At 54.3% G+C, this 11,554-nt stretch overlaps 1 protein-coding gene across 1 annotated transcript; it reads right to left on the bottom strand.

Annotated features, from left to right (window-relative positions):
• Positions 1-1,237: 1,237 nt before the first annotated feature.
• Positions 1,238-5,026, bottom strand: LOC309440978 (receptor-transporting protein 3-like; the record flags this gene model as incomplete). The annotated part of the gene is made up of 3 exons (XM_082055289.1): positions 1,238-1,242; positions 3,430-3,803; positions 4,881-5,026. 3 exons carry the CDS (start codon positions 5,024-5,026, stop codon positions 1,238-1,240), a joined length of 525 nt encoding a protein of 174 aa, XP_081911415.1.
• Positions 5,027-11,554: the final 6,528 nt, after the last annotated feature.

Raw genomic sequence — 11,554 nt, 5'->3', positions numbered from 1 at the left:
GGGGTGGTGGCAGGAGGAGAGTGCAGCAACCTGTACACTGAGAATAGCAAGCAAATGTGGGTTCAACTGACATGCTGAAAAATAACAGGTATGTGACTTTTGCTTTAAAAAGGCTGAAAAACCAGCCCCTCCCCACTGGCTGTTGTACTGAGGGAACACGTCTTCGCAGCAGAGGCTGTGCAGCAAGCACAGACGGGAGCTGAGGCAGGCACACAGCTCTGCCGGGCATCTCTGCTCTGCATCATAGGCTGTGAAAACCCAGCCTTCGGAGAGAGCTTAAAATCATGGGCGCTGTTTCCTACCATGTGCCTGGATCCAGGGCTGAGAGCTGGGTTATTGATCCCTATTTTTCTATGGCACAGAACTGAAATAACAGCACCAGGCTCCTCTGGGTTGACAGTGGGGAGAAGGGCGGCAGGTCTAGCTCACCCGTTCACGAGTCTGCTAACATTTCCAGAGACATCAGAGGGAGGATGGGCTTGAGAGGGAAAAAGCAATACTGAGGCATGGTCCCCTGAGCATTAAACCATCATCTGTAGGATCTGAGCCTAGACAGCTCCAGGGAAGGTTAAAAAATATTGCTGCTTTGTAATAGACCAGTCATAAATACTCCTCCTCCCATCAATAGCTCTGCTGGGAAATCCCCAACACAACCCAGCTCTCGTCCGCTGCTCACCATGCTGCTGTGCTGCTGAGTGCCAACCTCTGCTGCCCGCGGCCGCTGTGGCTGCTGCAGGCAGGGCTGGGAATGGGCAGGAGAGGAGAGCAGTGAGAGCAACAACAATGGGCTTTGCATTTGCTGGCACCTCACGACCTGCCAGAGTGGTGAGAGCTTCTCTCCAGGGAGACAAGCGCAAAGACAGCAATTTATCAGTCTGGCTGTGGCGAAAGGCCAGCAAGATGTCTCTGGGTGAGGTTTGCCCATCCTTGGCTGCATGTTAGGGCCAGGCGGGAGTTGTGAGTCAGCTGTGGGAGCGTCCAGCCCCAGACAGGCCAGGGGGACAGCTGGGACCTGGCCAGGACCCATGGGGAGAGAGAGCATCCTTCATCCCTCAGCTGCCTTCCCCAGGATGGGCTTACTGTCCCCATACCACCCCTCACCATCCCTGGGAGCTGAGCTGAGCCATGGAGGCTTACTCTGGGCTCCAAAATTACCAAAAGTCATGAAGAGCAGCACTTGGAGGGCAGTTTGCCAAGAAACAAGTGGGAGATGGACACAACTGCACATCAGAGCGGGTCATCCTGGAAGGAGCCCAAAAATGAGGCTGTGGCTGAGAAACCCCCATATGCATGGATGTCTCCAAGTAATAGGTAAGGGATGAAGGGGCTGTGTGATAAAGAGGGCAGAAGAGCTCCAGACATGCATGCACAGGAGACAGGCAGGTAAGCAGGCGACATCAGGGAGAGAACCATGGAAAAAGCAGTGTATGCACGTGGGGCCGCAGGTAGGGAAGCACAAGGTGTGTGCAAAGGGCATTGCAGGGGAGCAAGGGGTGGCTCTGCCCTTGTAAAAGAGTAGAGACACAAGAACAAAAATATGGACCCCTGTCAGGGATGTGGTCTCCACCGCGACTGGCTTCCCAGGCAGAGGCAAGGGAGTTCCCTCTCAGCAGCTGGGTGGTTGGGGAGGCTGCAGACAGCCAGATATGATGACTGCGGCTGGGAAAACCTCAGCATGGAAAGAAGAGGGCTATGGGCAATGGTAGTAAGAAACTTGGCCATGTCTCTGTTTTATGACATAACGCCAGCAGGGAGAGGGCAAGCTGCTCCCAGAGTGGGGAGAGCTGTGCAGGAGGGAATGGAGTTGGTTCAGGCTGAAGGGTCAGCCGCCTCCTCCCCAGCAGAACCTCAGCTCTGGCAGCCGAGCAAAGAGAATCCTCCTCCAGAAGGACAGGTCCATTCAGGCACAGGACCCTTTGGGTCCCAAGCACTCCCTCAGTCACGGTTTGCCAGCCAAAAACACTCGGCACAACACTGATACTCACTTCGAGAGGGACCAGTCATGCTGGCTCTCCTTCCTGGGGAAGTCCCTGCTGGTGGCACCAAGCTGGTCCCCAGTCCTGCTGCTGTGACATCACTGTCCCCCAGGCAGAGATGGGGGCCAGGAGGGGTTTGAGAACTCACAATCTGCATTGTGTGTGCATCTCCAGTGCTCCAAGATGGGGAAATCACAGTAAGAGATCAGCTCATCCAGAGACCAGAACCATATCCACATAGCATATGGTTTGGGGGACCACGCTACAGGGAAACAGCTGTGTACAGAGATTTAGGGGGAGGGCATTCCCCATCTGGGGAGGGCTCGCTCTTCCCAGTGCTGTCGGGTCACTGGTTCCAGTGCTTCCCAGTGCAGTGCCGAAGATCTCACAGCTCCATCTACTGGCTCCGCGGCCAGGGCTGCAGAGGCTGCAGAGGGAAGGTGCTGGGGAAGAGGGAGAGTTGGTGAGATAAGCTGGACAGACAGCTTAAGAAACAAAACCCACATGGCCCCTGGATCACACAGGGTTTTCTTGTTACTTTGGGTTTTTTTAACCAACAGCCTTCAGGTTGCATATATGAAAGAGAATCTTACACCAGCCAAAAAAAAGCAAACCCACAGTGAGGAGTGTAAAAGGCCCTGGAGGACACAGCAGGGAGGAGAGCACCTGAGCAGCTCTGCAGCCGGGGCTTGATGCTGTGCAAGCCGCACCAGCTCACAGTGTGTGGTGCCAGTGTCCACTGGCATCTGCCCCCCTGTAACTTTGCTGCAAACCTCCAGCTCTAGGTGCCCTTCAGCTGCCTTGGGTGCCCAGCTCCACCAAGGCCAAAGGCAGGAGAGCATTAGGATGCGTTTCCCCAAAAGCTGAGCCCAGCTGGTGGATAAAGGCAGCCCCCAGCTTCCCTCTGAGCTGCTCACACGTACTTAGAAGAGGCTTTGGAGAAATTAAAAAGCACAAATGCAGGGGGGTGAGGAGAAAGGGCTGGTTTTATTCTTGCAAGTACAGTCCAGTCATTGCATGGGGCAGCTGAGGGTCATCCTCATGCAGAATATGTCCTGTAAGAAGCTGTCAGACCCACCAGGCTCCCCAAGGCTCTGGAACAAGGTGCCTGGCTGAGGCACCCCAATGTGTCCCCGTCCCCTCTCGAGCTGGGGAAAGCCTTGCCATGCCACGAGCAAGGGCTGACCATGGGCACCCAATTTTCCAGGCACTGCATCATTCCTCCCGGCCCCATCACCCCTGTTCCTCTTTGTGAGCCACAGCTCCCACTACAGTATGGTGAAATAAAGCAGGGAAAAGAGTACTACTGCAAAAATACAGATAAAAGAGATGCTGATCCAGCAGCAGCGTTTCCAGGGGAAGTTGTTGACGGTTGAGGAGTGGTGGGTTGGAGTTGCATAGGGCCTTGTGTTCTGGTGTTTTGGGGTGCGATGGGTGCTGGTCTTGTCCATACCTTTCAAGGGCTTCCAGGCATCTGACACCGTGGCCAGCTTTGCCTTGCTGCAAACGCCGAGCTGGCACCCCTCGCAGCGGGCACTGTCGTGCGGCCCCACCACCAGTGCGTCCACCACAACTTCCAGGAGTTTGGAGGGCTGGATGTGCACACCATAGCAGTACTCAAGGATCTTTAGCACCAGGTTGTGCAGGAGCCTCTCTGTGGTCTCCAGGCTGAATTCGGGCTCCTCCAGTTGTGGGTTGGGGCAGTGCCTGCATGCCTGGCGAAAGGCTCGCATGCACACCATGCCCCAGCCCTGGTGCCGGCGCATGTGGAACAGGATGTGTGCTTTGGCTGAAGACCACTCGTAAAAGCACTGGGAGCACTGAAACCTGCCAGGGCAAGAGGGGACCACCTCATCCCGGGCTCCCTGCAATGAGCCAGCAGCTTGTCATGGAGTCAGTGGGGAGCAGGGCAGACAGGGCTGGTGGATTAACTTCCTTCATGCAAGCGTTACATCAAACGGTCCTCCTTGTAACAGCATGATGCTAGTCTGAGTAGTTCAACACGGATGTGAGCTAAGGGCTGGCACCAGCATTAAAGATTTTAGGAGCCAGGCTGCTTGCTGGGACCCCCCCCGGACTCCTCTCCTAGCCTATCCCAGCCCCACTGCCAGGAGCAGGGGTCTTTGGGGAGAGAAGCATCAGGCACCAGGTCTATTTGGGGCTCCATTCCCTCACCCATGCTGGCTCATTACAGCTCAGCGGAAGCCAACGTCAAGCCTAGGTCCGGGGAAGTCAAAAAAAACCCAAGAAAAATAGAAGGAAGGTGTAGGTGGAGGCTGCAGGGCAGGTGAGATGTTTTGAAGAGTCGAAAGGTGTGTAACCCGCAGCTGTTCATCTTGCACAATCTGCAAGGAGCTAAGGTCTACATTTGCTGCCACCTGGGCAAGGTCTCTGGTCTATGCCCAGGATCCTACTCAGGGTGGAAGCGGTTGGGATGGGGCCTCTCACCAGCAATGCAGAGCCACAGCTTCTCTCTGCTCCAGGACCCCGTAGCCTGGTGCAGATGCAGGGACTGCTCAGACATCACCCTGTGTCCTAGCAGACAGTGGCTCTCCTTCTCCTCATCCCCTGGGTGCAAACCCAGCAGATTTGCCTCTAGCATGGTGCAACTACCCCTCCTCACTGGGGGAGCTCTTTGACACCCACATGGAGAAACTCTGGGCAAACACCAGCAGCCCTTCAGCCCTGTGGAGCTGTCGCACTCCTCTCCCCTCCAATTGCCATGACTTTTTTCTAGTCTGGAACAAAATGGGAAAACCACTCCCAGCCTCACCTGCTTCCAAACTGCCCCTTTCATGTCAAAAGCTGTTTCCTGCAAGCAAACTCCGAGAAAGGCAAAGGTCTGCATGGCAACCCAACAGCCCCAGCCCTGCTCCCACAGGGACCCATCCAGCAGTTCCCTACCTCCCAAGTGCACAACGCTGCACAAACTCCTTCCATCCAGGCTTGAAGACATGCACCTGCAGGGTATCATCCTCCTGAAGCGTCCACGGCTCTGTTAAGCCCATGTCAGCAATGTTCTTTGCAAAAATGTCCTGCCAAGTCTTCATGGTCCCACCTGGAGCTGGAGAATAGGTAGTCACCGTGGTCAAACTTGCAGCTTCTGGGTGCCAGTATGTGTGTGCAACTTACTTTTCCCCAAACTTTTCCTCTTCACACAATGTCTTTGTGCTTGGGGAGGGGAACCTTTGCTCCCGCGTGAGCAGCACCTCCCCATCCTTATCCCTGTGTCAACAGGCTCTGCTGACGCTGCACCAGAGACCGGCCAGGTGAAAAGTCCCCCAAAGCAAGGACAAGGTGGGTATCCCCAAGCCCCACACATGTACCCCCAACCCTGCTGAAGCCATGCTCTCATGATGCTGCTCTATCAATAGGCAAAGAGGTTGGAAAAGCAACCAAACCCCCTGCCAGGACGTCTGTGCCCATCATTGTCACAGCAGTGGGGGTGAACCAGCAGAGATTGCAACCAGTGTAGAAATGACGGAAGCGAAACCCACCAAAAACACAGGACTCAGCAGCTGATAAAGCTGCAGGTAGCCTTATCTCTCTCTCGATAGCTGCTACCAAGCACGGGCTGTTTTTAGCAACTTTCAGCCAACTCGAGCAGAAAAAGGCCTGATGTGAAACTTCAGGGTGGAAAGTTGAGGACGACGGCACCACACGTAAAACCGAAAGAGCCAAGGTGTGCTCTGTGCTGAAAGCACCCAGGGAAGGTATAAACAGCAGAGCCGGAGCTGCCTGCAGCCCTCTGCCCCCCAGCTCACCCCTCTGCAGGGGCGGGTTCCCTAGGACACCCCATGGAGAGCAACGGAGGACAGCAAGCAGGTTAGTTAAGATGCCAAATGATAACTGGTCTTAAGTTAGAGGAAGATCTGCAGCTTGACAAAACAAGCTCAGCTTGCCATGGAAGTAAAACCATCTCATTTAGCATGAAACTTTCAGAGGAGACTGTCCCACATACAGAGAGGGCACAAAATGCCCCAGAATGCCTTGGAGGAAATGTGCTGGCTGGCTGCTGAGGATGAAGCCACCATGGAAAGTTATAGCAGCTCCTTGTGTTGAGTGCCCGGAGCTGCACTCAGGCTCCCAGAAGCAGGAGGGTTTGATCCAAAGACTGTAGGATATTAAAGCCTGCAGTAGGATAGACCTCCTTTTGGAAGAATAAAAAAAAAGCAAAAGGATCTAAGCATTGGGCTTAAAGTACTTCACATTGGTTTCAAATGAAGTATGTCCTCTTCTGGCTTGACACCCCAAAAGTCCAGGTGCCCCAAACAGCAGTTCCAGCAGCTGGTCCTGCCCCGGAGCCAGCTGGGACAGCAGGATTGCTGAGGATATAGGTGATGGCACTTGTGGCCTCACAAGAGGGGCACGGCAGCTGCCAGCAGCAGGTGGCAGCAGCTGTGAGGTCTGAAGAGTCACCAGCACATCAGGCTCATCCTCCAGATCCCAGGAGGAAGACAGACAACATAGATAAGTCCCAGTAACCACAGGCTGGCAGGGAGCGTCTGATCTTCGCTACTCGAAGGGAAAAGCCAGCAAATCATTAGTATCAAGAGCCCTCCAGGACCTTCACAACATGTGCTGCCCCTCCTGTGAGAGCAGAGGGATGTGAGGAGGTCTCTGGGCAGACCCCACCATCAGCTTCGAGGTTCTTCCCTGCTTTGAGGTCCTTTCACCCTTACTTAAATCTTGAGGCTGCAATCTGAAGCAGGACTAGAAGGAAGGAAAGGTGATTTCCTGGAAACACAGAAGCCAATCAAAGGTCTACAGGATCCTTATGGAGAGCTAGCAAAGCCCTAACCTGTGGAGAGGACGTGAGTCACTGTCTGCCCAACAGCCTTGCCATGGAGACATGGGGTCCCACCTGGACTGGGGCAGCGCCCTACAAGCAGGATGGTGTAGGACGGGTCATCCCACCAGTGTTTCCAGTGCTCACAGGTGCAGACCAGGGGACAACCCTGGCTCTGCACCAGTGCATGGGGAGGAAGAGATGGAGCAGCAGATCTCCCTTACCCTCCCAACTCCTTTGCCAGAGCACAGGGCCCCCCTTTCTATAGGTTCGCTATAGAAGATCCCCTCATGCACCTCACCACAGGGGGGTCTTCAGAGCAGCAAATCTCATGCAGAAAGCTGGAACGGTGCAGTGCTTGACGTCGCTGTGCCACAGCATGGTGTGATGAGCCATCCACAGCAGGGTGACATCCCCGTGGGCCCCTCTGTGTTAGGAGCTGAGATTTGCCTGGCAGTGATTGAATATAGGAAAAACCTAAAGGTTTTGACATCTCCCCTTTATTTTGAGGGCAGTAGTGCCTGTGGCACCTTGAGCTATTTTGAGGAGGAGGAGGAGCCCCCTGGGGAGGCAGCCCTCTCTCCTGGCACTCTCATATTCACCCAAACAAACCAATCACTTCATCTGGGGGATCTGTGGTTTCAGCCCAGCCCTTCCTCCCCGGGGCTGCTGCTGCAGGGCAGAGGGATGCTCCCCCCCGGGGCAGACACTGCTCCCCACGCTGCCTGTCCTGGGGGACACGTGGCTCGCTGGGGGTCTGGTGGCACCTCTGGCATGGGAAAAGGCCCCTGCCTCCAACACCCGGCTCTGATGGAAACCAGCCTCCCATTACGTCATGGCAACACAACTCAAATCATGACTCACGATGCGCCGAGCCCTCGGAGTCATCTCTGAGAAGGAGCCCAGCGCTGGTCCCTCTATTAAAGCCTTTGACTTGCTTTTACTAAAGGGACTTTCCCAGAACCACCCACAGAACTGAAATTGCTTTGACGTCCTGTTCCACTTCATGCACACCTCCTGGCTCTGCCCCAGCACCTTGCTGCTTACCGGCACCCAGCTGGAAACAAAAGCTGCTCCTACAGGTCCCTGCACAGCCCAGCCTTGGCAGGGACTGGGGACGAGCCCTGTCCTAGTCTTGGCACAACCCTGGTGGGTTGGCCAGACCTGACAGGGACAGACCCTGTCAATCATCTCCATGCTGCCACACTGGTCATGGCTCCTCCATGGAATGCGTGAAGGAGGTGAACACAAGGTGCAGCCCGGGCGGTAATTTCCCTGCTGCTTTTGCACAGCCTGAAATTAATTTTTACTTCATCTCCCACCCCCAGGTGAGCCACCCAGGCGAGAGGAGGAAAGTTTCCCAAGGTTCCTTATCCTCCTCTCCGATTCTCATTGTGTGTCAGCTTCTCCGTCACCTACCCCTCCAGCACAGGGAGAAAGCGCCCACAATGTCCTGCTTGGCCCATGTGCATTCCATCCCTGCTGGGACATCCATACCTTCCCTTTGGGGCCACCCCATCCAGGCGGCCAGCAGTCCCCGGGAGGGGCAGAAAGGGACATCCAACCCTGGTCCCCAGGAAGGACTGCAGGGCAGGACATCCCCTCAGCAGCTGGAATGCTGTGTCTGTGGGCACAGTAAGGCTTGCAATACAGATGGACTGCCATCTGAGCAACAGGACATAACCCTAAACACTTCTCTGTGTTTCACTGCTTCTTCATACCAGGGCTCTTTTCCCCCACCACGAAGATTTCTCTCATCTTTTCCTGCATTAAACATGACCAAGTCTTTTCCATCAGTAATCCTTTCAGGGAATTTTTACTCTTTTCTCCAGGTTATCAGGGTGAATTTGATTTCTAACCCTCCTCCAGACAGCCCCTACACCCTTCCTCAATAGCATGTTGCCTTCATTTGAGCCATGCTCCCCCAGAAAACCCCTGTTTAATGCCATCATGAGCTATTGATAACTGCTGATAGGACATAGCTTCTTGGGCAGCCATTCACCCATAGTGGCAGAATTTCCCATTTCCAGTTTCCATTGCTTATGAGAATGTCACGTAAGGCAGGACAAAGACAGCATCGCTCCTGCTTTCTCTGCAGTACCCAGTCCGTCACCCTAATGAAAAGAAAATTACGTGGTTTGACATAATGTGTTCCTGGTAAATCTATGTTCTCAGACTCAGTGCTGCCCTCTCAGTGTTTACTGCTTGGTGGCCTTACTAATTTGTTCCAGCAGTTTTCTGGGTACGGAGGCAAGCTGACTCATCTACAGTTTCCTGGATCCTCTTTTTCCCCCTTCCTTGATGGTGAATTGGGCATCTGTATCCTCCTGGTACATGGTGAAACCCTCCACCTCTAGAGACAAGTGACAACTAACATTCTGTGATTCTGTGACTGTAGGATCCCTTCCAGGATGGACTGTCTTCATAATCAAGCCCTTAGAGGGTCCACCTGTCCCAGGGTGGATTTGAGGTAAATGGGACCCTTTGGAAATGGACATATGCACAGGCTGGACTGTAGAGAGGTGACATTGCCCCAGTGTCCCCTGGACTTCGGGGATGGAGAGGAATGCTGAGCAATGGGGAGAAATTGAAAGAAGGAGGTGGCTGTGAAGATGCGAGCACGTACCACCCCACATGGGTTTGGCCTCCTGTTCATCTGGTGGGCCTTGTGATGGTCCCTCCAGGGGTAAGGAGAGAGCTCAGTCCCTTCTGACAAGGATCTGTCCTGGTGCCATGGGTGGTGGCTTTGCTCTTGGGAGCTCACACCTGGCTGGGGGACACAGGCTCCCTTACTTGCCCTGGTGCCCCCGGATCCAGCCTGCCAGAATCCTCCTTGAGTAGCACAACCTGCCAAAGTGAGGAGGAGAGAGAAGGAGAAACCCTGGAGCCAACTCAAAGCAAAACCAGAGAAAGCAACATGAGGGCGGTGGGAGGAAACGCGGATGTTCTGCAAACCTATGGCAGGTTCAGCAACAGGCAGGGTGAGGCTTTCGGTGGGACAGGATGAAGGAGATGCTGTGTGCCTGGACCCCTCAGGACACACCAGGGCTGTGCAAGCTGGCCGTGGTTAGGGGTCCCTCCCACCAATCACCCATGGCATCTACCAGCTCATCCCAACACCCAGATCCTCCAGGACCAACAGTCACTTTCCCAGCAAGTCAAGGCCAAGGCAATGGTCCCACACCAGACTGGTCCCACCCGCAGATCATTCCATTAACTTGGTGGCCAGATAACCCACAGATTTGCTGCAGCACCTGCAGCCCAACCTCTGTCAAACCAAAACATGGCTCTGAGACCTCCCAGTGACCAAGACAGTGTTCACTTGTAGCGGACCTTACTGCCACACGACCTGGCCACCCCTTCTCCTCCCCAGCATCTGCAATGCCCCATTCTGCAGGAGTGGTGCTTTGCTGCTCCATGACATGGCTCACCTCAAAGACAATGCCACCAGCAGCAGGAGAGGACTTCATCTCTATATTCATCTGCCTGCCGAGTTTTCTTGAGACGCACTTTAAGTCTCAGGTTTCTTTAAGACTATGCTCACATAGTCTTTCAATCACCTTTAATCAAGGCTGGAGTATATAAGGAGCCAGGCTAGCTCTTAAGCACCTGTATAGGGTGGGTTTTCTTGTCAAAGGCGTATATCCAACTTCCCACAGATGCTGACAGGGATCAGTCCCAGCTCTCTGAGGTCTTCCAGGGGGTTCTGGCCATCCTCCATCAGCAACACACCAGCATGGGTCTGGAGAGGAGCTCTGCTTTCCAGAGCTCCCAGCTGCATGCAGTCCCGAAGAGCTGACACAGCATTTTGGCACCATCAGTTGTGGCAGCCACTCCTCGGGGGACCACCAGGTATCGGTCTGTGGTTGGAAGCAATTGCTGTAGCTGCCAGACCAGAGTGTGCAGGAAATGCAGCAGCTTTGGTGACCACAGCCACCCCCTCAGCTGCACCCAGGACTTGGTGTGGGAGGAGCTGCAGCATGTGGATGGAGGATCTGGGGGGCTGTGTGTCTGCAGGGGTGTTCACGTATTTGGCACACAGTAGCTGTGCAAATCTGAGGGTATGCACACAAATTCGCATGGGGAGTTGTGTGCACATTTGCGTGCTCATGAGCATTTGTGTGGGCTTGCACATCAGTGTGCACAGCCACCTGGGCATGCTTGCTCTGGCATGATACAGGTTATGGGGGGGAAATGGGAACCTTCCCAGTTTGGCTGCTGTGCACTTGTGAGCACAAACCACAGGGGAAGGGGCTGTCAAGAGAATTCTCCTGTATTTGCATCAACAATGCTGGTAGGAATGAGATGGGCAGGTCCAAATCTATGCCCTGTCTCCTTTGGCCTTTCAGGAGTTGTTCCCGGTGATGGTATATCCTGAGAGCACAGAAGAGTTGGGTCCAGGTGTTATTCAGTTTTAGAGGGTCTTGTTCTTCTCCCACTTGCACTGCTGTGAGCCTCAGTTTTCCCAAAATGGGATGCTGAGGACCAGGCTGAGGTCCTGCTTTTGTGCTGACTGTGGCTCTGAGGCACAGGGATTAGCCCCAGTGGCTGTGATGCTGCAGGTAGTGAGGTTTAAAACCAGAGACAGGTGGCAGGATCTGCCTAACCGCTCTGCAACACTCGTCCTCTCCACAGCCTAAACCAACGACCACTAAAACCCTTCCACCCACATCCCTACAGAGCCAGCAAAGCAGCTGCGGCAGGAAGGATGTACCCCAAAACCATACCAAGCCCATCTCAACCCAGCCTCTCCTCTGTGAAGACAAGGAAAGCCAAAAGAATTGAAGAT

The sequence above is a fragment of the Streptopelia decaocto genome (genome assembly GCF_964273445.1).
Source record: "Streptopelia decaocto genome assembly, chromosome: 6".
Classification (NCBI taxonomy): Eukaryota; Metazoa; Chordata; class Aves; order Columbiformes; family Columbidae; genus Streptopelia; species Streptopelia decaocto.
Note: the sequence above shows the minus strand (reverse complement) of the source record. Positions and strands in the feature narration are given on the sequence as shown.